The sequence below is a fragment of the Hyla sarda genome, chromosome 11 (assembly GCF_029499605.1).
Source record: "Hyla sarda isolate aHylSar1 chromosome 11, aHylSar1.hap1, whole genome shotgun sequence".
In the NCBI taxonomy this organism is placed as follows: domain Eukaryota; kingdom Metazoa; phylum Chordata; class Amphibia; order Anura; family Hylidae; genus Hyla; species Hyla sarda.
In genome coordinates this window covers 37,258,930-37,286,374 of record NC_079199.1, presented here as the reverse complement: position 1 = coordinate 37,286,374, position 27,445 = coordinate 37,258,930, and the positions used below count along the sequence as shown (strand labels likewise).

At 44.3% G+C, this 27,445-nt stretch overlaps 1 protein-coding gene across 5 annotated transcripts in view; it reads left to right on the top strand.

Annotated features, from left to right (window-relative positions):
- The first annotated feature begins 8,768 nt into the window (after window positions 1-8,768).
- The window catches only part of KIAA0586 (KIAA0586 ortholog), a 181,559-nt gene continuing 162,882 nt past the window's right edge, over window positions 8,769-27,445 (top strand). For all 5 annotated transcript variants that reach the window (XR_008848977.1, XM_056546820.1, XM_056546822.1 and 2 more), the window contains exons 1-6: window positions 8,769-9,486; window positions 15,548-15,597; window positions 18,139-18,220; window positions 18,739-18,808; window positions 23,589-23,766; window positions 24,116-24,352. Coding sequence is in view for 4 of the 5 variants with exons in the window: in XM_056546820.1 (XP_056402795.1) it covers window positions 9,084-9,486; window positions 15,548-15,597; window positions 18,139-18,220; window positions 18,739-18,808; window positions 23,589-23,766; window positions 24,116-24,352 (1,020 nt within the window). In the remaining variant the exon portion in view is untranslated. The remainder of the gene's footprint in view (window positions 9,487-15,547; window positions 15,598-18,138; window positions 18,221-18,738; window positions 18,809-23,588; window positions 23,767-24,115; window positions 24,353-27,445) is intronic.

Sequence of the window (27,445 nt, the reverse complement as noted above, 5' to 3'; positions counted from 1 at the left end):
GAGTGTGAGAGTGTTTTCAAGACCGCACTGGAAAGCCCTTCTAAATGTGGAAGGGACTGATCAACCTCCAGGCTGTCAGGTTGAACATCTGAAGATTCGAGCAGCTGTGCGTGTCCCCCGACACTAATGCTTGCTCTGGGGGAAGCCTCCAAAATTGTCCCCGACTCATCTGAAAGAGTTGGGTGAACCAAGCTCTCTTGGGCCAAAATGGGATTATGGCTATGACGGATGCTTGGTCTTGCCTGATCTTCATCAATACCCTTGGGATCAAGGAAATTGGAGGGTAGATGTAGGCCAGCCTGAACCTCCACGGGATTGAGAAAGCATCTATTGCCACCGGGTTGTCTTCCCTGTAAAGGGAACAGAACCTCTCCAACTTGGAGTTGAACCTCGTTGCCATGAGGTCTATCTCTGGCACACCCCACCTGAGCGTTATCTCTCTGAATATGACTGGGTGGAGAGACCATTCTGCGGTTAGGAGTCCTCTGCTCAGGCGGTCGGCTATCATATTGAGGGAACCTCGAATATGAACCGCGGACAGGTGGGTGAGGTTCCTTTCTGCCCAATCCAAGATCAGACCCACCTCTCTGAGGAGGTTTTGTGACCGAGTGCCTCCCTGCTTGTTGATGTACATCACAGCCGTCATGCTGTCGGATTGGATCTTGACAGCTTTCCCTTGGAGGACAGAAGCAAAGTGCAGCAATGCTAGCCTGATTGCACGAATCTCCAGGAGATTGGAGGTTAATAGTTTGTCCTGAGGAGACCATGCACCTTGCACTGTCAGATCCTGAAGATGCGCTCCCCAACCTACAAGGGATGCGTCGGTAGTAAGTATGATCCAAGAGGGTTGGATCAGGGACCGGCCGTCCTCTAGGTGAGACCACCACCTCAGAGAAGAACGGGTTGCGCAAGACAGGGAGTGACACCTGTTCAGGCCGGATGGCCGGTGATTCCAAATGGCAAGAACCTCTGCTTGGAGAGGGCGAAGATGCCAAAGAGCCCAAGGTACCGCGTCTGCGGTAGCGGACATAAGTCCCAACATCCGCATGAGAGTGCGAATAGACACTTTCCGGGATATTAAAAGATGTTGAGCCGATTCTTGAACCCGGAGTTTTCTCTCGGGAGTGAGGTAGAGTGTCATTGAGATTGTATCGACTATGAAACCAAGGAACCTCACTGATGTTGTCGGGAGGAAATTGGACTTGGCCCAATTGACTATCCAACCCAACTGATGAAGGAAGGATACGGCTAGCTGGAGATGTTGGGACAGGATCATTTGAGATGGAGCTCTGAGGAGCCAATCGTCTAGGTAGGGAACAATGCTGAGCCCCTGGAGCCTTAGAGCAGCTACCACAGCCACCACAACCTTGGTAAAAGTGTGAGGGGCAGAAGAGATCCCAAACGGGAGGGCTACAAACTGGAGGTGTTTTAGAACTCCCCCTACCTGAACAGCGATCCTTAAATACTTCCTGGATGCAGGATGAATAGGGATATGGAGGTAAGCATCCTTTAAGTCCAGGGTGGCCAGGTAATCTCCTGGCGAGATAAGGTTGACCACAGACTGAATGGTTTCCATGCGAAAGCGTTTGTGCTTTACAAACTGATTGAAAAATCTTAGATCTATAATCATCCGCCAGTCTCCCGTTAGCTTGGGAACAAGGAAGACTGGGGAATAGATCCCTGCCCCCCAATCCGGTGTAGGAACTTCCTCCAGGGCACCTTTCTGGATATACTCCAGAATGTAAGACTCTAGAACCGACTGCTTGACTGGGGGAAGAACTCTTGTTTGCACATACCGGGAAGGAGGAATTGATACAAGATCTATTGAATAACCAACTGAAATTATTCTCAGGACCCAAGGATCCTGAATAAGTAGAGTCCAAGCATCTAAAAAATGATGTAGGCGGCCGCCTACAGGAATATGGGGGGCAGGATGGGAAACTGGAGAGGTCAACCCGGCAGGGAACCAAGAGCTTCCTAGAAGCCCATAGTCAGAGTCTTCTCTCCTTGGGACCACGGGAGCGCTTACCGCCCCGGCGTTGATTACCCCACTCCTTCTGGGGTCTAGGTTGGGCAGTTGATCTGTCCCCAAAACGCCTGCCCCGACCGCGAAAGGACTGCTGAGGAAGGGACTTTCCCTTTTTGTCAGACAGGCCCTCCATTATGCGGTCCAACTCTTTACCAAACAAAATGCCGGGTTCATAAGGCATACTACAAAGAGTATGCTTGGAGGAGTTGTCAGCCTTCCACGGCTTTAACCAGAGAGGACGACGTCCGGCGGAAGACAAGGCCATAGTTTTAGAAGCCAGTTTTAGCTGCTGTATAGCAGCATCGCAAAGAAAATCCATGGCCAGATTGGCCGTTTTGAAGGAGGCCAAAATCTCGTCTCTAGGGACCCCCTGGTCTAAATCCGCCTGAATGGAGGAGAGGCGAGTCTTCAGGAAGTTTGCCACTTCTGAACTGGCAATAGAGACTGAAGCTGAGGCAGCTGCTGTCGAGTATGAGCGCCTAAAAGCGCAATCAGCTTTTCTGTCCATTGGATCCTGGAGGGAAGACCCATCCTCTGAAGGAACCAAGGTTCTCTTGGACATTTTAGCAACAGCAATGTCCACTTTGGGAACAGAGCCCCATGAGGCCAGCTGATCTTCCCTAATGGGAAACATGGTCTTGAAACGTTTGGACAAGACCGGGCCTTTTTCAGGCTTTTTCCATTCTGTCTTAAGTACAGACAATAGGGTCTCGTCCGCTTTAAAGGCCCTAGGCCCCTTAGAGGCGGAGGAGGAAGCTTCCCCGGGATCAACATCCTGGTCCCCCGACCTGATGGATCTCAAAAGTCGCTGGGTTTTTTCCAGCGGAAAAAAATAAGGGATGGTCTCTTCCTCATCGGAAGAGGATGATGTAGGATCTTCTTTATCCGGTCCCATAGATACATCCATTCTAGGAGGAGAGGCTGGTCTGGGACGTTTCTGAGCAACAGCTTGCTTTAATTCCTCAATGGATGCATGCATAGCAGACATATTCGTGGAAACCCACACATACATATCTTGCACAGTAGGTTCCGCCAGATGGGAGGGTAGAGTCTTGGCCCTACAAGGTGGACATCTAGAAAATTCATAAGAATCTTCTAGCGGAACACTACAATCATGGCAAGCGAGGTGTTTCCGCTTGGAGGTCCTTTTTCCAGGACCTTCACGGTCAGCGGAGCCTTCCGTAGACATAATCTGAGGAAGATATTGATATTACTAATTATTAAGCAAGCTCAGAGAAAAAAAAGATTCAAAAAATCTAAAGCAAAGAAGACTACCAAAAAGCAGCAAAAGCGCGAGTGAAAAATAAGTCACAGTACTTTCCACAGGGACAGTACAGGCCTAAGGTCACAATCTCAAAGACAGATACGTGGACAAGCCAAAGCATCTGGACTCAAAGAGACTGAGCTGCACTCTGGAAGGGATTAAATACCCTTCAAAATTGGCGCCTAAAGGAAGCTCCGCCCACTAGGGCGGAGCAACCTGAAAATAGTCTATTCTAAAGAGTGACTGGAAGAGAGAAAACCCCCCGCCTGGGGAAACAATCTCTACATAGGAAAAAGTTGTTCTTTCCTCTCATGCCCCCCTTTTTACTTTTTTTTTTTTTTTTTTTGAAAAGAAAAAAGGAGGGGAAGTGATGTAAGACGCCGCTGACGTCACTTCCGCCGGCCCGAGATGCGGGGCTTAGCCGCACATAGAGAGCCGGGCCGGTGGGCGGAACCTCAGAGCCAGGTCGGCATCAGAGGGATAGCCAAGGAGAGAGCCTGCCCGAAGGTGAGCAGAGCTAACTATAGATTTATTCCCCACAGCCGCAGAAGGCTGTTCAAGGGGAGCCAGTAACTGGCAGTGAAAAAAAGAGAGAACACCTCCTAAGCACGGAGGGTCACCATCTGTCCCACTGTCCGGGAGGACAGAAAAAAACACAAGGGGACAGAGGGTGACCCCTCCTTTATACAGGGTATTGTGGGTGTGGTTTGCTAATTAGTTTATTAATCAATAAAAATTCCATCTGTCCTACCAGTTCGCGGGGGGTGGAATACCCATCTGTGCTACTGGTTAGGACGTAAGGGAAAAGGTTTCTGAGATCTGTAGGATGAAATAAGCTGGCATAATGGTACGCATGACACATTTTTAGACACATGGTCCCTGTGGCTCCAACATAGGCAGAGGGTTGCACCCATGCTATGGCCCCTCTCTCCTTAACCCCTAGCAGGTCAAAACTCCTCTCCTAACGCTGCCTTGACCCCTTCTATGGCCTCCATCTTTGGCTTTTTATCTAGCAATTCCACTGACCATTGTTTTGCTCATAGGATTCTTACTGGGTGTTCCTTACTGTTTCCTGAGGCATTATGTTATACCTCTTGAGCATGTTTCTTCAACTGATTTGCTCTACCATTTTGCACAAATGGCTTATGCATACTATGAGTCCCTCGCATGTTTTAAACGTTTGATGACTTGTCCTATTCTTAATAAAAAGATATTGGGATTTGCACCAGTTGTCACTCATGAGACCAGCCGCAACATTTTAAATAATATGGCCATGTAGTATCTGAACTTAAATGGCAAGTGATGGCAAGAAATTCTGTTAAATGCGAACATGGAACAAAAAAGGGGTCTTCTTATGCAATGAGAAACACATTGGATAACTGAATTGGAAACAATTGGAATTGGAACCAATCTGTTTAAATGAACAATGTAATTTTAAAGTATTTTTGTAAAATGCTCTGTTATATTATTTTCGATCTTGCTGTATGCACCTGGAATATGAAATTATTATCTTATCGGTAAATGTAGTGGCACAAGTGAGTAAATGTAAATTTATGGTGAATACCTCTGATAGTCAGGTGCATCTATCAAGTATTTAAAGGGGCTGGAAAGTTAGTGTAGTTCATAATATAGTGTCTGTACTTGTGTTTGATGGATGTTCTCGCAATTCTTATGTGATCTTTGCCCTGATGTTTATTTTTCACAGCATACAAAATGAGTCATCTCAGGTTCTCCCAGGTTTCAGTGCGGCCCGAGACATTACATCACTAGTTAGGTGTTCAAAGGAGCCTGTCTGCTTCAATGGGTGGAACGACCACTGGGTGGGAAGGAATTCATGCTGCAGTGAATAGTAGTTTTTGCTGGAGGCCCTCTGGTTAAAAATATTGGTCTATTGTTCACAGCAAAGCAGGGAGCGAACTTAGAAATCGGCAGCATTAAAAGGGTACTCAGGACACAGCCATTTAGCTCCAAGACAAGCACAGATCCTTCCTAAGCACATCCATTAGGCTATGTTCACACGGGCAATGTCCGCACAGAAAATTTCCGTGCGGACATTGCCCCAACAGCAGACTGCTCAAAAATGTGCAGTCTCATAGACGGCAATGCATTCCGTGCGTTGTCCTCAGAAAGAATAGACATATCTATTCTTTCATCAGACACCGGAATTTGAATTTCCGCATGTTACCAGCACAGAAATTCTACTATGTGAACACAGGAGCAGAATCCCATTGAAATTCCAGATGTGAACATAGCCCTACTGTCTGGCAGGTAAGTACTAAAATCACCTTATGGTAGATAACCCCTATAAACCTATGTGAAGCTTCAACCTGTGCACATGATTAAGGAGTACACCCCTGAAACATTGTGTGGCAGGTTCAAGCTCCGGTCTTGTAACATCTTTGACTGTGGCTGAAACACGATGGAAAACATACGAAAATACGAAAATCTGAATTAAAGTAAAAGTAATACCAAGACTGTCTGTGAGTAGTTACTCTATGGACAATAGGGTTAACTTGTCTAGCGTTACAGCTACATTGCCCAAGTATGTTTAATATCTGCATTAGGGGGTAGGGCTACATTCTTTTATGTGCGCATTTCCTGGAGGGTAGAATGACACCCTCCTCTTAATGTCACTCTCCTCATAATGCTCACATTAGGAAAAAGTTTTACCGAAAAGGACTTGGGGGTAATGGTGGAAAGTAAACTCAACTTGATCATTGCCAAAAAGCTGTTGCCAAGGCTAACCAAGTGATGGGATGTATCAAGAGAGGCATAGATGCTCGTGATAGGAACATAGTTTTGTCTCTTCATAATTAGTCAGACCACATATGGAATTTTGTGTCCAATCTGGGGCACCTGTAAATAAGGGTGCATTCACACCACGATTTGACAATCGGTTTCGGTGGGAGAATTTGCAAAATGACTGCTTCCCTGCTCGACCTGTGCCACACCCCATACATTTCAATGAGCCGGACGGAGTCAGATAGTGACTCCAGTGGGCTCATTTTTGGACCTTATGAGTTTTTGTTTCCAACCTGAAACTGCAACAGACCATGGTTTTCAGTATGGTATCAACAAATAGTGATACAGTCAAAAATGAGCCAACAGGGGTCACTATCTGACTCCATCTGGCTCATCGAAATGAATGGTGTGCAGCGGGGATACGGTAGTAGCCGGTTTTGATATTCTTCTGCCGCATGCAGCTGCCGTATGCCCTAATCATGGTATGAATGCACCCTAAGAAGGACATGGCTGAACTGGAGAGGGTGCAGAGGAGGGCGACAAAGATAATTATTGGTATGAGGGATTACAGTACTAGACAGGCTATCAAACTTGGGGTTATTTTTGGCAATTTGATCACAATGTACAAATAAATGAATGGGTACAGAGATCTCTCTAGTAATCTTTTTATAACTAAGCCACTAAAGCCACTAAGAAAACGTAAAGAAAGTTTCAGATCGCGGGGGCTCCGTACGGGGCCCTTGGCTTTTTGCTGAAATAGTCTGTTTCGACCACAGCATGACGTGGCGGCCGACACGCCCCTTCAATAAATTTCTATGGCAGAGGCGGAGGCTACCGAATGCAGCACTCCGGCTCTCCCATAGAGATGTATTGAGGGGGAGTGTTGGCTGCCGCGTCATGCGGTGGTCGGGCACGCCCCCTTGCCGATGACTACCGGGGCCCCGTACGGGAGATCGCGGGAGGACCCAGCGGTCAGACCCCCCGCGAACTGAAACTTATCCCCTATCCTTAGGATAGGGGATAAGTTTTCTTATGCCGGAGTACTCCTTTAACCATGACTCCTTTAACCGCTGTACAAATCACTAGTCAGACCACACATAGAATTCTGTGTACAGTACTGGGCATCAGTGTACAAGAAAGATATAGTGGAGCTGGAGAGGATTCAAAGACGGGCAACCAGAGTAATACGGGGAATGGAAGGACTACAGTACCCAGAAAGATTATCAGAATTAGGGTTATTTAGTTTAGAAAAAAGAAGGCTTAGGGGCGACCTAATAACTATGTATAAATATATCAGGGGACAGTACAGAGATCTCTCCCATAATCAATTCATACCCAGGACTGTATCAATAACAAGGGGGCATCCTTTACGTCTAGAGGAAAGAAGGTTTCTACACCAGCACAGACGGGGGTTCTTTACTGTAAGAGCAGTGAGACTGTGGAATTCTCTCCCGGAGGAGGCGGTCATGGTGAACTCTGTAATAGAGTTCAAAAAGGGTCTGGATGCATTTTTGGAGAGTAATAACATCGCTGGTTATGTATACTAGATTTATAGGGACAGAAGGTTGATCCAGGGATTTATTCTGATGCACTATTTGGAGTCGGGAAGGAATTTTTACTTCTAGTATGAGGGTTTTTTGCCTTCCTCTGGATCAACTCAACTCAATAGGGACTTATTAGGGTTATAGGTTGAGCTTGATGGACTCTGTTCTTTTTTCAACCTTATGAACTATGTTACTATGTTACTACTATGTTACTATGACAAAGGGGCATTCACTATGTTTACAGGCAAGCCGATTTTACCATCACAGTCTGGGATTCTTAACTGCAAGAGCAGCGAGACTATGGAACTCTCTACCACATGATGTTGTGATGTCTGAATCAAAAAACAAGTTCAAGGAGGGCCTGAAAGTTTTTCTGGAAAAATATAATATTACAGGTTATGTATACTAGATTTATGTGGATAGAATGTTGATCCAGGGATTTATTCTGACTGCCATATTGGAGTCATCATGGGGAGATTGGTTTTAGGTTAAACTTGATGGACAAACTATGTATGTAACAGATTGTTAAATACATAGTTTTGGTATCACCAAAATAGTTTTGATATCACCAAAATAACTGTGATCGCTTAGTGATGCCTGTGACAGGGTATGTGCACAGGCAGTAATGTATATATAGTTCACAGTACCAGCTGCGACAAAAATGGCACCACGCCATACTTTGTGCTAATAAAACACCCCCAATACTACATGTGATACCTTATTTGTGCGCCTAGTTTTGTACTTTATTTGAATCAGAGAATCAATTCCCCTCTTTGTCTATTATAATTTAGTTACGTTTTGGGGGAGTGATGGGTCCCATCTAGTGACTGTACAATCCTAATAATTCTCTGTGTGTTTTTGCTCGGAAAGTCTTTATAGAGAACTGTCATTACTCTTGTTTTGCACCAAAGCTGGGCCCTGCACAATAAAGACACTGACATATTATTAGACTGTTTCCCAACCAGGGTGCCTCCAGCTGTTGCAAAACTACAACTCCCAGCATGCCCAGACAGCCTTCGGCTGTCTGGGCATGCTGGGAGTTGTAGTTTTTCAACCTTGGTGGGTAAACATTGGTATAAACCATCACATTGTACAGTAATTCCCAAAGACATTTCGCGCCGTTCTTTCCGGTACTATCTGTCCATGGTGTTGTTTCCGCACGGAACACTTTTTCGCACGGACATTCCAACCGTTATTACTTATAAGAGTCAAGCAGCCCGCTAGAGGCCAGTTAACTCAGACCATCCAATTGTCTCCTGTTCGGAAGCCATCTTGGTGAAGTCATTTCGCTCCGTTTCAATAAACAAATGGTCTCTGGAAAGATGGCCTCCGCTCGTAGTGTTTGCTTACTGAACTAGCGACATTTCCAGTAATGTTTTACTAGCAGCAATGATATAACACTGTACTGTCCGCTTCAATTGTTTTCCCCCTGTTGATGTTTTGCAGCCTAGTGACCGGGTAACAGCCATAGAGGAACAACGCTCTCCTGACTGGTTGGTGAGGGATGGGGGAAGAAGCCTCTGATATCAGCCTGGATTCAATGGCGAGCACTACTGCTAGTGATGTCCTCATCCGCTCTACCAGTGTCCATGTGAGAAAGGGGGACAGCAGACCCTCCACTGCTAATGAGAGAATGGCCACAGGTGACAGCAGTCCCCTGCACACAGCTGATACTGGCTGCCATTATCCTGGGGCTTCCACACTGGGGCACAGACAGGTGGCATCCATTGATGGCAGTGGGTGCGGGGACAGAGATGGAAGGAAGGTGCACATCTCGGTGAAGAGGCTGCGGGAGGTGCCCACTCCTGTCCTGCCAGACTTTGCCTTTAAGAAGCGAGACCCTTCCTACATCCCCCCGGCTCTACCTGCAAATAAGTATCCTGAGGTCACCCTCTCCATAGTGGATGGTAAGTTCCCCCAACTTTGTTAGCATGTGTCAGAGATAATATGTCATTCAGGAGTCTAGAAATGTTGGGTGAGATACCAGTGATATCTGTGCTGTGGCCATATTGGTTGTCATGCATCCTTTCCAGAATAATTTCCCAAATGACAGTATAGACTTATGGAATTGCTTTTCTTAGAACTCTGCATTGTGCTGTTCCTCTGTTATTCCACCTGGAAATATATGATTAAAGGGGTAGTCCAGTGCTGAAAAACTTATCCCCTATCCTAAGGATAGGGGATAAGTTTCAGATCCTGGGGCGTCCGGCCGCTGGGGCCCCCCCATGATCTCCTGTACGGGGCCCCGGCTTGCTGGCCAGATAGCGGGTGTCGAAGCACCGCACAAAGCAGCGGCCAATAAACCCCCTCAATACATTGCTATGGCAGAGCCGGAGATTGCCGAAGGCAGCGCTCCGGCTCTGCCATAGAGTTGTATTGATGGGGCGTTGTCAGCTGCCGCTTCTTGCGGTGGTCAACACGACACCTACCTGTGGGCTGCTGGGGCCCCGTATAGGAGATGGTGGGGGGCCCAGCGGTCGGACCCCCCTGCGATCTGAAACTTATCCCCTATCCTTGAGATAGGGGATACATTTTTCAGCACTGGATATCTTCTTTACTGTATACCTGTCACTTTAAAAAAAGAAAAAAACTTTTGACATGTCCTAGAGAAACGTGTTAAAAGTTTTGATTGTTGGGATCTGGGTGGTCAGACCCGACCAATCGCTAGAATCAGCTATTTAGGGATAGAAAATCAGACCTAATTTCTTCTAAAAACTCCACACACACGTGTTCCCAGGTTTTATGTGTTATTACAGCTTGGTTACCTTCACTTCAATGGAACTAAGCTGCAATACCACACACAACCTGAGGACATATGTGGTGCTGATAAATAAATCAGTTCTGTTTTTGTAATCCTGGAAGACCACTTTAATTGTGCACCAGAACGCTTTTCTCCCCGTGTCCCTGTCTTGATACAGGAGACAGTCTCATAGATTTCTATAGAAGTCCATCTTCTTCAGAGTGAAGAATGCATTCAGTTCAAAATGACAGTGCCCATTTAAATTGAAAAATGGGTGTTACCATGCTTCTTGCCAAAGTGGCAAATTTCTTTTTTTTAAAGAAAAAGACAAAAAAAAAAACAAATGAGGGACCCCTGGTGGTCTATAATCCTACCTCTGTATACCGACTACCAAAGTACCAATGTTCCCAATTTAACAATTTTAAAGGGGTACTCCGCTGCTCGGCGTTTGGAACAAACTGTTCCGAACACTGGAGTCGGGAGCTCGTGACATCATAGCCCTGCCCCCTCATGAAGTCACACCCGCCACCTCAATGCAAGTCTATGGAAGGGGGCGGGACACTGTCACGCCCCTCCCATAGACTTGCATTGAGGGGACAGGGTGTGACGTCATGAGGGTCAGGGCTATGGCGTCACGAGCAACAGGCTCCAGCGTTCGGAACAGTTTGTTCCAAACGCTGAGCAGCGGAGTACCCCTTTTAATAGTAACAAAAAAGAAAGAAAGAGAAAAAATAAGAAAAAAAAATAAGTCAAAAATAAAATAAAAACGAAGGGAAGAAAACTGTTTTTGCTTATAACAACCAATCACAGATCAGCTTTTATACCTTGATGAGCTCTGGTATAATTAAAGGAGTACTCCAAAGTTTACCTCATCTGATAGCTCTTTGAAAGACCTTTCTAACGATACCTCATTTGTCCAAATCGGTCCAGCCGTTCTCCGGTAATTGCTGCCCGAAGCGGTAAGCAGCCATGTCATAGAGACTACATTTCCCATAACTCCCTGCACCCTGCTTCCTGTAAGCTGCTGCCCTCCCCCCCTAGTAAATTATAATAAAGTGACGCCCACAGCTCCTTCCTTTGTGATTCTCCCCTGTCCAATTATTGTAACACTACAACTCCCAGCATGCCCAGAAAGCTATGTGCTGTCAGGTCATGCTGGGAGTTGCAGCGGTGCCTCCAGCTGTTGCAAGACTACTACTCCAAGCATGCTCAGACAGGTGAACCCTGTCTGGGCATGCTGGGTGTTGTAGTTTTGCAACAGCTGGAGGCACATTGGCTGGGAAACACTGCTCTAACTGCTCTGTATTTACTAAATGGCTTCAAGAATATCCCTGTTAGTTACGGCAGCGTTACTAGCAGGGATATAATTGGCCTGCTAAAGTCACATGTCCTGGAAGACCACTTTAATCGTGCACCAGGTCTGTGGTGAGTGCGCAGGCGCGGAAGGAAAACTGTGATTGGCCAGGGGTCTCAGAAAAGGGGGAGTAGCCGACTTCGACCAGGGAGGCCGGCAGAGCCCGCGAAGACTCATGGGAGCGATGAGTCACCGGGCGAAGATGGCGCCGGATCGAGGAGAAGATGCGGTCGAGCGTCATCAGAAGAGGGAAAGGCTTACAGCTTCCGGTCGGAGGAAAAAGTGCGGAGAACGACGGTAAAAGGACCATATGGAAAACGTAAGTATATTGCAATGTTATATAACTTTGTTTAATACTTATTTTGCCCCCTAAAGGTTTAGCTTCGGAATACTCCTTTAAAGCTGAATCTACTGTGTAGTGACAGGAGTATCTATGGCCTCTGTACAACAGTGACATCTAGTGCCTAAACTGTGAATTGAATTTGATACATGGTGCTCATATGTACAGTAAGTGCAGGGAATGGTCTAGGAAGATTTTTATGTTCTTTTGTGGTAAAGGTCCTTCTGTTTTATTACTGGCAGTATTTCCAGATTTAGTATGGACAAGTCTTTGCTAAATCACTTCATTGTAATAACTAGAAGAATTGTGAAGGTCACCACCATTAACTACACAGGGAAGGGAAACTACACAGTGACTTTGGTCGCATGACAAAAATTTATGCAATTTGTCTGCAACTTTTCTGTCACTCTTAGGCCCCTTTCCCACTATAAAAACACTTCCGTTATGAACGCCCGTTAGGAAATCGGCAGTTATACGGCCGGTACAAAATCACTAACGGCCGTTAGAAAATCCAATTACAGTCTATGGAATTTTTCTAATAGCCGTTTTAACCCGTTATCGCCCCGTTATTAATAACGGTTGATATTTTGTGACTGGTGATAGTAACGGGAGAATTAGTGCATGCACTATTTCTCCCGTTCATTCGCCCGTCAGAAAATGTCTTCTGTCATGCAATGCAGCTTTAGCTACAATAGCACAGTACATCATTGTGTTATTCATGTGGCACAACTAAGATTACCACATAGCCATGTTATATTATAGAATATTAATAATCGTGCAGTTTTCATTCTGGCCACTAGACCTATTAAAGGAAATCTGTCACCAGTGTCACCTGTACTAATATAGTAACATAGTTCATAAGGTTGAAAAAAGTCCAGAGTCCATCTAGTTCATCCTATATCCCTAATGAGTCTCTACTGAGTTGATCCAGAGGAAGACAAAAAACCCTCATACTCGAGGTAAAAATTCCTTCCCTACTCCAAATATGGCATCAGAATAAATCCCTGTATCAACGTTCTGTCCCTATAAATCTAGTATACATAACCAGTGATGTTGTTATTCCCCAAAAATGCATCCAGGACCTTTTTGAACTCTTTTACAGAGTTCACCATGACCACCTCCTCCGGGAGAGAATTCCACAGTCTCACTGCTCTTACAGTAAAGAACCCCCGTCTGTGCTGGTGTAGAAACCTTCTTTCCTCTAGACGTAGAGGATGCCCCCTTGTTATAGATACAGTCCTGGGTATAAATAGATCATGGGAGAGATCTCTGTACTGTCCCCTGATATATTTATACATAGTTATTAGGTCTCCCCTAAGCCTCCTTTTTTTTTTCTAAACTAAATAACCCTAATTCTGATAATCTTTCTGGGTACTGTAGTCCTCCCATTACTCGTATTACCCTGGTTGCCCGTCTTTGAACCCTCTCCAGCTCCACTATATCTTTCTTGTACACTGGTGCCCAGTACCAGTACCCAGAACACCAAGTGTTCTCCCATTTAATACATAATCCCAGCCCGGATTTTTCCTCCCCATGTGCATTACCTTACATTTATCAGTGTTGAACCTCATCTGCCACTTCCCAGCCCAAACCTCCAACCTATCCAGATCCATTTGTAACAGTGCCCTGTCCTCTATTGTGTTTACCACTTTACAGAGTTTAGTATCATCTGCAATAATTGCTACTTTACTATTCAACCCCTCTACAAGGTCATTAATGAATATATTAAATAGGACAGGACCCAATACTGACCCCTGTGGTACCCCACTAGTTGCAGTCACTCAATCAGAATAAGCACCATTAATAACCACCCTCTGTTTCCTATCACTGAGCCAGGTACTTACCCACTTACACACACTCTCCCCCAGCCCAATCCTTCTCATTTTATGTGGCATCGCATCAAATGCTTTGGAAAAATCCAGATATACGACATCCAGCGATTCCCCCTGGTCCAGTCTGGAGCTCACCTCCTCATAGAAGCCAATCAGGTTAGTTTGACAGGACCGAACCCTCATAAAGCCATGCTGATATGGAGTCATACATTTATTATTATCAAGATATTCCAAAATAGCATCTCGTAGAACAAACAATTTACATACAACGGAGGTTAAACTAACAGGCCTATAATTTCCGGGGTCACCTATTGTCCCCTTCTTAAATATTTACACCACATTTGCCATGCGCCAGTCCTGGGGAACAGACCTTGTCACTATAGAGTCCCTGAATATTAAAAATAGGGGTCTGTCTATCACATTACTTAATTCCTTTAGAACATGGGGGTGAATGCCATCTGGACCGGGTAATTTGTCTATTTTGATTTTTTGTAGGCCGCACTGTACTTCTTCCTGGGTTAGACAGGAGACCTGTACTGGGGAGTTTACCTTATCTCGCTGTATTTCACCTGGCATTTCATTTTCCTGGGTGAATACAGTGGAGAAGAATTTGTTTAATATATTTGCTTTTTCCTGATCCCCGTTTATAATTTCTTCTTTATTGTTTTTTAAAGGGCCTACACTTTCATTTTTAACCTTTTTGCTATTTATATAGTTAACCTGTTGGTAAAGACAGGTAGTGTAGGTGAATCTGATGACATTGGTACTTACCTTGTCCCGTTCCATGCAGGGGATCTCTGGTAATCTCCTCCTATAACTTCAGCTCCGGCCCGGCTTGGGGTATGGGCGGACCTTAGTGACGTCACCGCTGCTGTTCTCTAGCAGTGGGACCCAGCAGGGAGCATCAGCGGTGATGTCACTAAGCTCTGCCCGTGGCCCAAGCGGGGCTGGAGCTGGAGTTAACGGAGGAGATTACTGGATATCCCCTGCACTGAATGGGACAAGGTAAGTAACGTTGATTTCCTTTTAAAGGGGTACTCCGCCCCTGGCATCTTATCCCCTATCCAAAGGATAGGGGATAAGATGTTAGATCGCCGCAGTCCTGCTGCTGGGGACCCCGGGGATCGCCGCTGCAGCACCCCGCCATCATTACTGCACAGAGCAAGTTCGCTCTGTGCGTACTGACGGGCGATACAGGGGCCGAAGCAGCGTGATGTCATGGCTCCGCCCCTCATTACATCACGGCCCGTCACCCTTAATGCAAGTCTATGGCAGGGGGCGGGCCGTGATGTCACGAGGGGCGGAGCCGTGAGACGATGCAGCAGCGGTCCCCAGCAGCGGGACCCTGGCGATCTGACATCTTATCCCCTATCCTTTGGATAGGGGATAAGATATCTAGGGGTGGAGTACCTCTTTAAGCTGAGACTTCCTGTTCTGTACGGATCACTCTAGTCTATTCATTATTATCACAGACAGGATTACAGTAAAAGGTGACACTTGTAGATAGATAACATTGGATCCACCACTATTCACAATAAGTGAAGCCCAGAGCTTAGCCTCCCCTTCTCTGTGGAATGACCCCTGCACAGGTCACAGAGCATGCCTAGTAAACTATCCCATTAATGTCAGTAGAGTCTTAGCAATCAGTCCCCTGCCTGTGAGTTACATATAAGTTACTTAATCCTTTATATCGCTTTTATAGATGCAAGAAATGGATCCACATTACAGAACATGGATTCACCATCACAAAGGGTAAGGAAGAGCAATTTACTTGTATCATTGTATAAGATATACCAGGGATTCCCAACCAGTGTGCCTCCAGCTGTTGCAAAACTACAACTCCCAGCATGCCTTCGGCTGTCGGGGCATGCTGAGAGTTGTAGTTTTGCAACAGCTGGAGGCACACTGGTTGGGAAACACTGAGATACACAGATAGATGACAGCAAGTAACAGACTGTATAACAGCATGAAGAATCAACGGTGCAGTCAAAGGTCTCAATAGAGTTTTCATAATCAGTATTCCTCCTATATTTCTGCACGGAAATCTACATAAATCTACATAACAGGAATTTCCGCGGCAGAATTTTTAAGCGAGAATACCTCGCCAATTCCTCAGTGTGAATCAACCTGCCATGAGACCTGACCAAAGGTCTCACTTAATCCAAAGTCTACAAAAAAAAAAGAAGTGTAAGCGGCACTCCAGCAGTTCAATGCAAAAACAGTGATTTATTCCCCTTTGTTCACACTGAGTAATTCCCCTTGATTTCTCCGCTTAGAAATAATTAACATCTGTTTTGCCATTGACTTCAATGTATTTTACTCTGCACTGGTCACACTGCGTAAATTCTGCTTGCGCCACCCCGCTAGAAGAAAGGACATGTTCATTCTTCTTGCGGAATACTCGAGCTGAAGTCTATTGGAGTCAATGGTAAAAAAAAATTCTGCTTGAAATCATTTTCGCACAGAATTTTCACGGAAAAAAATTAAATAAAAAGGAAAATTTTAATTGGTGGTTGTAGTCCAGCAAAAAAAAAAAACTGTTTCCTCCTATATTCAGCACGGATTTTCCGTGTTAATTCCACGTGATTTTCGCATAATTTAATTCCACGACAGAATTTATTTGCAAGGATTCCTTCACAGTCCATACAAGTAGTGCAACGTTTCAATGGGTGAATAAATCACTGAATTCACACTGTGATTTCTATCCCCTCTTTTTTTTTTTTTGTTTGAACATGTTGTCTGCACTCTCCCCCACCCCCTCAGCCCAACCCTATATAAGTAGTAGTTAGCTACACATGGGTCATTTCTTTCCTAGCAGCCTCCCAGTCTGACTGGGAGAGCATGGTAAGTGAGCCATTGCACCTTGTTCACACTGGTGTGGTGCTGTGCGGTGTCCGTTACTGCCGTGGCGCCGTGTCTGCGGGGGGGGTGCGGCCCATAGACTGGTTTGAGTGGCATTGGGGCCGCTCTGCCGGTGGGTCGTTCCCCCCTGTGGGCATTGGTGTCGCGGCGGTGGTGGTCGCCACTCGGTGCTGCGCCATTTTATGCTAGGGACGTTAGGGACCCACTCTAAATAGGTGGCCTTGACGTGGCGGGTGGGCTTGTACTTTTTGATCAAAAATGTATACTAACAACCTGTTAGTCTTTGATATTATGCTGAGAAGCAATCAGATCATTATAAAAGATTGTAGATGTGCGACCATGTTTGTTTTTCTACCCGAATTCACGAATAAATCACTGTGTTTGTATTGGACTGCTGGAGTGCCGCTTTCGGTTCTTATGTCGGGAGATATATTTAGTTATATATTCATTCATTCATTTATTCATATTCAGTGTTTGATGTATAATAGCTTTAAGGGGTACTTCGGTGGAAAAAATGTTTTTTTTTGTTTTTTTTTTAAATGAACTGGTGCCAGAAAGTTAAACACATTTGTAAATTACTTCTATTAAAAAAATCTTTACCCTTCCAGTACTTTTTAGCAGCTGTATACTACAGAGGAAATTCTTTGCTTTTTGGATTTCTTTTTTTGTCTTGTCCACAGTGCTCTCTACTGACACCTGATGCCCCTATCAGGAACTGTCCAAAGCAGGAGAAAATCTCTATAGCAAACCTATGCTGCTCTGGACAGTACCTGACACGGACAGAGGTGTCAGCAGAGAGCACTGTGGACAAGACAAAAAAGAAATAAAAAAAAAAACAAAGAATTTCCTCTGTAGCATACAGCTGCTAATAAGTACTGGAAGGATAAAGATTTTTAAATAGAAGTAATTTACAAATCTGTTTAAAGGGGTTATCCGGGAAAATACTTTTTTTTTTAAATATATCAACTGACTCCAGAAAGTTAAACAGATTTGTAAATTACTTCTATTAAAAAATCTTAATCCTTTCAGTACTTATGAGCTTCTGAAGTAAAGGTTGTTCTTTTCTAAGTCCTCTCTGACACGTGTCTCGGGAACTGCCCAGTTAAGAAGCAAATCCCCATAGCAAACCTCTTCTAAACTGGGTGGTTCCCGAGACACGTGTCATCAGAGAGCACTTAGACAGAAAAGAACAACCTTAACTTCAGAAGCTCATAAGTACTGAAAGGATTAAGATTTTTTTTAATAGAAGTAATTTACAAATCTGTTTAACTTTCTGGAGCCAGTTGATATATTAAAAAAAAAAAAAGTTTTTTCCTGGATAACCCCTTTAACTTCCTGGCACCAGTTGATTTAAAAAGAAAAATGTTTTCCACCGGAGTACCCCTTTAATCTCAAATCCATAGTGAAACTTGTTCTTTTCTTGTCCATAAGGTTCTTGTGACAAAACATTTTCAGAACATGGGAGAAGAAAAAATAGTCATGAAGAAACCACTAGATGGCAGCATACAGAAAAGTAAGTCACCTCTGTGTTAGTAAGGATCCTTTTTAGAGATGAGCGAACTTACAGTAAATTCGATTCGTCACGAACTTCTCGGCTCGGCAGTTGATGATTTATCCTGCATAAATTAGTTCAGCTTTCAGGTGCTCCCGTAGGCTGGAAAAGGTGGATACAGTCCTAGGAGACTCTTTCCTAGGACTGTATCCACCTTTTCCAGCCCACCGGAGCACCTGAAAGCTGAACTCATTTATGCAGGATAAGTCGTCAATTGCCGAGCCGAGAAGTTTGTGACGAATCGAATTTACTGTAAGTTCGCTCATCTCTAATCCTTTTAATGTCTTTTCTATGTGCTGGGCTGATAGCTTTCAGTTCTTTTCACAGTTATTAATATTATAGACAGATCTATGTCACTTGTCCAGGTGTTTATTGTCAATGATTTATTCATTTTTTCATGTCTTTAAAATATTCACATTGGGATTCTTGGTTTGTATGAATGATACCATTTATAATATTGTTTTGTCTATACATTGCAGACAAGGACGTTCAGATTTCACAGTTTACTACAGGTCAGAAAGAGACTTTGTTGGTAGCATTAAATAAAAGGTAGGTTCCTCTAATGAAGCCAAGTCCAGTGCCCATCCTGCATTAGTCCCTGATATCCTGGCTCAAGGACTGCATTTTCCAAACAGAATACACAGAATTTTTTTTTCTTGTGTAATGTTCAGCGCAGTGACTAGTTGTGGTGCCATAAATGTCCTATAAGTTAGTTGTAGTTATGTTAGTTTGGAAGGGGTGGGGTTAGTTTGGAAGGGGTTAATTTCAAAGGGGGGACTTTAAAGGGAAACTGACAGCTGGTTCATCTACACAAAACTCAATACATTAGGTTAGTGTTTTCCAACCAGGGTGCCTCCAGCTGTTGCAAAACTACAACTTCCAGCATGCCCGGACAGCCTTCGGGCTGTCCGGGCATGCTGGGAGTTGTAGTTTTGCAACAGCTGGAGGCACCCCGGTTGGAAAACATTACATTAGGCTATAGTGCTGGTTCATCTACACAAAACTCAATACATTAGGTTAGTGTTTTCCAACCAGGGTGCCTCCAGCTGTTGCAAAACTACATCTCCCAGCATGCCCGGACAGCCTTCGGCTGTCCGGGCATGCTGGGAGTTGTAGTTTTGCAACAGCTGTAGGCATCCAGGTTGGAAAACACTACATTAGGCTATAGTGCTGGTTCATCTACACAAAACTCAATACATTAGGTTAGTGTTTTCCAACCAGGGTGCCTCCAGCTGTTGCAAAACTACATCTCCCAGCATGCCCGGACAGCCTTCGTCTGTCCGGGCATGCTGGGAGTTGTAGTTTTGCAACAGCTGGAGGCATCCCAGTTGGAAAACACTACATTAGGCTATAGTGCTTGTATTACTTACAAAAATCATTCCAGCTGTTTCGGAGTTACAGGCTCTGTTGCTAGTATACAAATATGTATCCAAAAAAAAGCAAAAGGTGCAAAAAACAATTTTTGCAAAAAATTCCAGCTCCCAAAATCGTAAAATCCAAAATGTATTAAATCATATTAAAATGATACCCAAAAAAGTGAAGAATAAAAACAAGAAGAAACGCCAACACGTTTCGAACCATGCGGTTCTTAGTCATGGCACTTTAATATGATTTAATCAATTTTGGATTTTACGATTTTGGGAGCTGGAATTTTTTGCAAAAATAGTTTTTTGCACCTTTTGCTTTTTTTGGATACTGTTCACTCCAGGATTTGTGGCTTCCTCCACCATCTGAAATTCCTTCCTATCCAGTGATGTTCATAGGCGGTGAGCTGGTTCATTTTTCTTATTGACTTTATACAAATATGTCCCTTTGCACTAAGGAGGCGGGAACTAGCTTCCCAAACTTCCCTGTCTCCTTTCTCCGTGCTCACATATGACCGCCTATCTTCTTCATATCCATAAATCTTCCCTCCCATATCCTAATGATGTAACAGCCTAAGCCTACATAAGTGCTCTTTGCCCAAGTCATTAGGATGTGAGTGTGAAGATCTGCATAGGCAGAAGATGGGCGGGCATATGGGAACACGGGGGAAGGAGGCAGGGAAGCTCGGAAAGCTGACTCCTCCCTCCATTACGCAAAAGGGCATATGTGCCAACTTGCAACGAAGCCTGTAACTCCGAAACTGCTGGAAAAAAAAATGGTAAGTTTAATTTCATTTAAGGCTGCATTCACATCTTGTTTTTGCAATACGGTTCCCGTATCCGGTTTCAGTGTAAAAACCGCATGAAACCGTATTGCAAACCGTATGTATAGACATTTCATAGAAAACCGTATGCCAAACATAGCATCCGGTTGTGTACGTTTTGCATCATTTACGGTTTTATCCATTTTTTTTCCCCCGTACACAAAACCGTAGTCTACTACGATTTTATGTCCGGGTGAAAAATCGGATACAACCCGTATCCATTTTTTTTTTTAATGGTGGTCAATGGGAACCATACAGAACCGTATGTGCGTATGGTTTCATCCGGTTTGCACAATACGGTTTTGCAGTTTGCACATGCACAGTGCATGCCAAAAGTTCTTCCCACAAATAGAAGAAGAAGAACTTTATTTAATTAAGGACAAACATAAAACCGTATCAATTTTTTTTCTTCAAAAAAACATATTAAACTGAATGCAACCGGACATCCGTTTTCAAACCGTATACGGTTTAAAATTGTACAGAGGTTTATACGGTTGTATATGGTTCGGTCTGGTTTTGAGACATAGGTTTGTTTTTTTTAAATAAAAAAACGGATACGGGAACCGTATTGCAAAAACGAGATGTGAATGCAGCCTTACTCTGGTTCACCTGAACTATAACCCAGTGTATTGGATTTAGTGGGGGGTGAACCGGCTGTTAGTTGTCTTTTAAAGCGTTACAATCAATTAGAAAACCATGACTGAATACAGCACCACATCCTTCCATGGGTCATGTGTCACATTGCAGTTCCGTGGGGCTGAGCTGCAATACCAACTTGTGGACAGGTGTGGCGCTGTGTTTTGGAGGAAAGCAGCCATAGTTTTCTAATATTGGACAACCTCTAATACTGTTGGCTCACCAGAACATATGCAGACCTACTGATGATTGGGTCCTGTACATCAAGCTGGTTTGAGGTGCTGCACGTCTCTCCATTGAGACCTCAAAATTGCAAGGTTTTGCCGCTTTAACCAATAGAATAGGGTCCAGAGCTTGAGACTTCACTCCGATGTCTAAATACTTTGGTGGGCATATGGAAAGGGCTGCCCCGATAGGAGACCAGTTTAATGACTTCAGCCAATTATTAGATTATTCTGTCATTTATTTTGGTAAATGCTATAGGTATAAATCACTGACTGTTGACTTAATTAGTAATTTTGGTTTCCTTCATTACATATATTCACTGAAAACACATGAAAACCTTTTGTAATGGTATACCTTATCTCAGGTATAGGCAATCTTCGGCACTGCAGATGTTTTGGACTACATCTCCCATGATGCTTTGGTAGTTTTTTGGTTGTGATAGCATTATGGGAGATGTAGTCCAAAACATCTGCAATGCCGAAGGTTGCCTATCCCTGCCTTATCTTCTGGTCTTCTGGAATCTTTATTTAGAATTCATCACCATCGTACTCTAGCTGCTGCTTTTTTTTTATTTTTTTTTTTTTTATTTTTTTTTAAGTACATGGTCCATGTTTTTCCATAAAGGGCAATAACGGCTATACATACATCAAGGCTTGTCATGTCATTCCTGCAGAATGAAAGTGTTGGGCTTGATATCACAATATGCCTGGTGCACAGACTGAAGTGGGTGAGTGGTTGGAGACTTTTGGCAGGAAAGCCATGGCAAGCCTTGATGTATAGCTATTATGGAAAAGCATGGGCCATGTATTAACCCCTTAAGGACTCAGGGTTTTTCCGTTTTTGCACTTTCGTTTTTTCCTCCTTACCTTTTAAAAATCATAACCCTTTACATTTTCCACCTAAAAATCCATATTATGGCTTATTTTTTGCTTCGCCAATTCTACTTTGCAGTGACATTAGTCATTTTACCCAAAAAGGCACGGCGAAACGGAAAAAAAAATCATTGTGCAACAAAATCGTAAAAAAAAACGCCATTTTGTAACTTTTGGGGGCTTCCGTTTCTACACAGTGCATATTTCGGTAAAAATTACACCTTATTATTCTGTAGGTCCATACGGTTAAAATGATACCCTACTTATATAGGTTTGATTTTGTCGCACTTCTGGAAAAAATCATAACTACATGCAGGAAAATTTATACGTTTAAAAATGTCATCTTCTGACCCTTATAACTTTTTTATTTTTCCACGTACAGGGCGGTATGAGGGCTCATTTTTTGCGCCGTGATCTGAAGTTTTTACCGGTATGATTTTTGTTTTGATCGGAATTTTTGATCACTTTTTATTCATTTTTTTAATGGTATAAAAAGTGACCAAAATACGCTTTTTTGGAATTTTTTTGCGCGTACGCCATTGACCGTGCGGTTTAATTAATGATATATTTTTATAGTTTGGACATTTACGCACGCGGCGATACCACATATGTTTTTTTTTGGGGGGGGGGGGAAAGGGGGGTGATTCAAACTTTTATTAGGGAAGGGGTTAAATGACCTTTATTAACACTTTTTTTTTACATTTTTTTGCAGTGTTATAGGTCCCATAGGGACCTATAACACTGCACACACTGATTTCCTATGCTGATCACTGGCGTGTATTAACACGCCTGTGATCAGCATTGTCGGTGCTTGACTGCTCCTGCCTGGTTCTCAGGCACGGAGCAGTCATTCGTCGATCGGACACCAAGGAGGCAGGTAAGGGCCCTCCCGGTGTCCGATCAGCTGTTCGTATCGCGGGAGCTGGCGCAGGACGTAAATATACGTCCTGCGTCGTTAAGGGGTTAAAGAAAAGCAATAGTTTTAAAGATGCTGAGGCAGTGCATAAATCGCCCAAGTGTAACAAAAAAAAGTGTGGGGGCAAATTGATGGCCACACACACCCCTGCACTTTATCTCCAGGAGGGAACCTCCCAAAGAGCACCCCATCCCATGTAGACATGATAGAAGACAGCGGTCTCTCCTGATCCAACTATCTCACCCAGCTTGGTCTAGTATTCATGTTGTAATTGTAGAGAGCATATGGTTCAGGTTGTTAACATTCAACATGCCTAATCCTTTATGATGTTGGGGGAGAGTCAGGAAGCTCCCCCATACATGTTAAATGGTCCCATCAAAATCACTGGGTTCAGCTGACTTTTCTCAACGCACATTATAGTGTGCATGAAAAAATTAACTTTGATGTATTGTTTTACATTTGGGTCTAAACCATTTGTTCTTATTTCTGTAGAGCACAGAATGGTTCAGGGACCAAACAAGTCCCGGTTCAGTTGCTTGAGGATGTCCGTGGTAAAGGTAAAAAGGCTGGGACCAGTATTGGGAAGAATCAGGAGACCATTGAGATCCAGACTGCTTCCATTGCTGCTGCCACTGCTGCTGCCATCGCTGCTACTGCTCCTGTGCTAAAGGTGAGCGATATTTTATGGGGTGTCTATGCATGTCTTCTCCTGGCTGTATTCTCATATCTTGTATTAGTAATATTTTTACAGTTTGCCTAGGCATTATATGTGTGAAAAATTAGAAATCCCACTGTAGGAACAGACAGATAAGCAGATAAGCCGATACTGTGAATAGAGGTCATTGAGGGAATTCTCAGCCACAACTGAAATGTTCTGGACAACATCACCTATGGAAGCGACACAACAAGGCAGAACATATGTGATGCAGAAATAGCTGTTTCTTTATCACAACTTGTCGGTTTCTTCACTTATATGCTGATGTAAGGGTTGAGGTCATTTGTCATCTTTGCTCCACTAGGTTCAGAGTAATCTGGAGGCCCAAGTGAACTCGGTGTCTCAGCTGCTTAACAAACTTCAGGAAGCTGACCGACAGCTGCAAATACTCACAGAACAGCACAGCAAGATCCCCAGTCAGCAGCCACTGGAAAGATTGTATCAGGGGAGAGTCAGCGAGCTGGAGAGCAAGCTGACCCTGCTGACAGAGCAGAGGCTCCAGCATCTGGAAAAGCTCCAGCAGCAGCAACTGGAGATGCAGGTATATACTGAGAAAAGAGGCTATGTGCAGGTCACGGGGGGCCTGTGGCTTACTGTACAAAACAAAAAATGCTTTCTCTCATTTATTAAGGTTTTATCATTAATAACAATGCATTATGTGGAGTAAATTGGGTCCTCACAAATGCAGTTACAGTGGGGCAAAAAAGTATTTAGTCAGCCACCAATTGTGCAAGTTCTCACACCTAAAAAGATGAGAGAGGCCTGTAATTTTCATCATAGGTATACCTCAACTATGAGAGACATAATGAGGGAAAAAAATCCATAAAATCACATTGTCTGATTTTTAAAGAAATTATTTGCAAATTATGGTGAAAAATAAGTATTTGGTCAATAACAAAAGTTAATCTCAATACTTTGTTTTATACCCTTTGTTGGCAATGACAGAGGTCAAACATTTTCTGTAAGTCTTCACAAGGTCTTCACACACTGTTGCTGGTATTTTGACCCATTCTTCCATGTAGATCTCCTCTAAAGCAGTGATGTTTTGGGGCAGTCGCTGGGCAACATGGTCTTTCAACTCCCTCCAAAGGTTTTCTATGGGGTTAAGATCTGGAGACTGGCTAGGCCACTCCAGGACCTTGAAATGCTTCTTACAAAGCCACTCCTTCGTTACCCGGGCGGTGTGTTTGCGATCATTGCCATACTGAAAGACCCAGACGCGTTTTATCTTCAATGCCCTTGCTGATGGAAGGAGGTTTTCACTCAAAATCTCACGATACATGGCCCCATTCATTTTTTCCTTTACACGAATCGGTCGTCCTCGTCCCTTGGCAGGAAAACAGCCCCAAAGCATGATGTTCAACCCCCGTGCTTCACAGTACGCATGGTGTTCTTTAGATGCAACTCAGCATTCTTTCTCCTCCAAACACGCCGAGTTGAGGTTTTACCAAAAAGTTCTACTTTGGTTTCATCTGACCATATGACATTCTCCCAAATCTTCTTCTGGATCATCCAAATGCTCTCTAGCTAACTTCAGAGGGGCCCGGACATGTACTGGCTTAAGCAGGGGAACACATCTGGCACTGCATGATATGAGTCCCTGGCGGTGTAGTGTGTTACTGATGGTAGCCTTTGTTACTTTGGTCCCAGCTCTCAGCAGGTCATTCACTAGGTCCCCCTGTGTGGTTCTGGGATTTTTGCTAACCTTCCTTGTGATCCTTTTAGGGCGACAGACCAGCACTCTGCTTCTGCCCATGGCATCTCCGTAACCATGGATCGGTATGTGGTCCTCAGCAATCCGGTAAGCTCCAGCCCAACATGGCGCTGGAACGCCACGAGGAGAATAGCAGCCAGCTCCTATTTAGTACTGAGGAGGCTTCCTCAGCTATACCATGCAGTCTGCCCCCTCATATGCAGGCTGCTACTGTGAATGACTCCTGGCCTGTGGATCTGACAGCCCTGGCCTCCAAGATGGTGCAGCTCATCCTCCCTGACATCCAGGCTGCTGTGGCAAGCACAATGAAGGCAACTCTATTACAGCTGCAGACTGAGGTGAATAGCCATGCGGGACGCTTGGAGGAAGCTGAAAAACGCATTGTGTCCCTGGAATGCAAGTAATTTTTAAGCTCTTTGATTACAATGACAAAATGGAGGTGCTTTGTGCGTTCCGTAAATGCACTTCCCCACTAGAGTTCCACAATAGACGTCTGCTGTTGTTTTAAGATTTCTCGGTGGAAGTAGCAAAAAGGAGACGTGTTTTCAGCAAGGTGTGTTCTGAACTGTACAAGGCTAAACGGCGCTTCCAGTTTCTGTATCCTGCCACGCTGAAAGTTTACCATTTGGATGGGACTTTCACTTCTTATTCATCTGCGGCTCAAGTTGAGGCTGCCCTGGCGTCCTTACTCAGCAAAAGACGTTCTTCCCGCCCTGCATCTTCCCTCCAGACATCGCCCCCGATCTCGCTCCAGATCACCGATGGATAACAGTTCCTCCAGGCTGCAAAGTGGCAGAGCGGGTGTACGCAAATCCTCACATCAAGATGAAGGCAGAAAGTGCCGTTGATCAGCGAGAGACACCGCCCATCTGGCAATGACCGTTCACCTTCTCTAGACTGACTTTGACCTGCAGCTATACGGTATCCTACTCTTTTGGTTGACTTCATGGATGTGAACATTCCAAGTTCTGGTAACACTCCTATCATCGTATTATGGCCTTTCCCTCCTGCCCCATTGGTCCACACTGCCTTAGGTTTGTTGGGAGTGCCCGGGCTAACGCCCCGGCTCTGGCTGTCGTATAATATTATCGGGACCACTACTACTGCCACCGCCTGAAAGTGTGTTTTCTAAAATCTTCTTTATACCTGTTCTGACTATATTACTGGGGTGTTTTTATATATGCCCTCTTATCCAAGGGGGGTCTCTGTGTCGGGGTACCCTAACCGACCAAGTATGTGTCTTTTGTGTTTGTTGTTGCCGGGGTGTGGGGAAGAGTTACCTGTGTGCCTGAAGTCTCTTTCCCTCGAGGTTATGGCTCGGCTACCATCTTGGGCCATGTGTAACTGTTTCGGCTATTTCTTCCACATTCTTTGGGTTTACCTTTTTTATTTTTTGTTTGTAGGCCTTATTGATCTTGTTACCCTGAGTGGGAGCACCAAGATATCCTTTAGGGTTTTCATTTGGGGGTCTAGCACTTTGTCTCCTACTGTGTTATGTGTTGCATTCCTAGGGGCACTCATATACTTTGGAGGTTTCCTACCTATCTGACCAAAGATGAATCCTTTTTGGATCTCCTTAGAGGATGGTGGCAGGAATATGTCTATGATAATGCAGTTCACGCTACCTCACCTGCCCTGTACTGGGACACGGCTAAAGGAGTTTTGAAGGGCAAACTAATATCTCATTGTGCCACACTAAAAAGGAAAATGTTGGAAGCCTATAAGTCTGCTAGTGCAGCCCTGTTGACAGCGTATTCACAATTTGTAGGTGATACCTCCCTGGCAAACAAAACTAAATGGCAGGAAGCACATGTGGGATTTGATCTGTGGTTGGATAGGAGGGAACGTATCTATAGATCACTCTATGAAACTGATCTATTCAAGCAGAGGAACAAGGCAGGCAAATTACTGGTGAAGGGA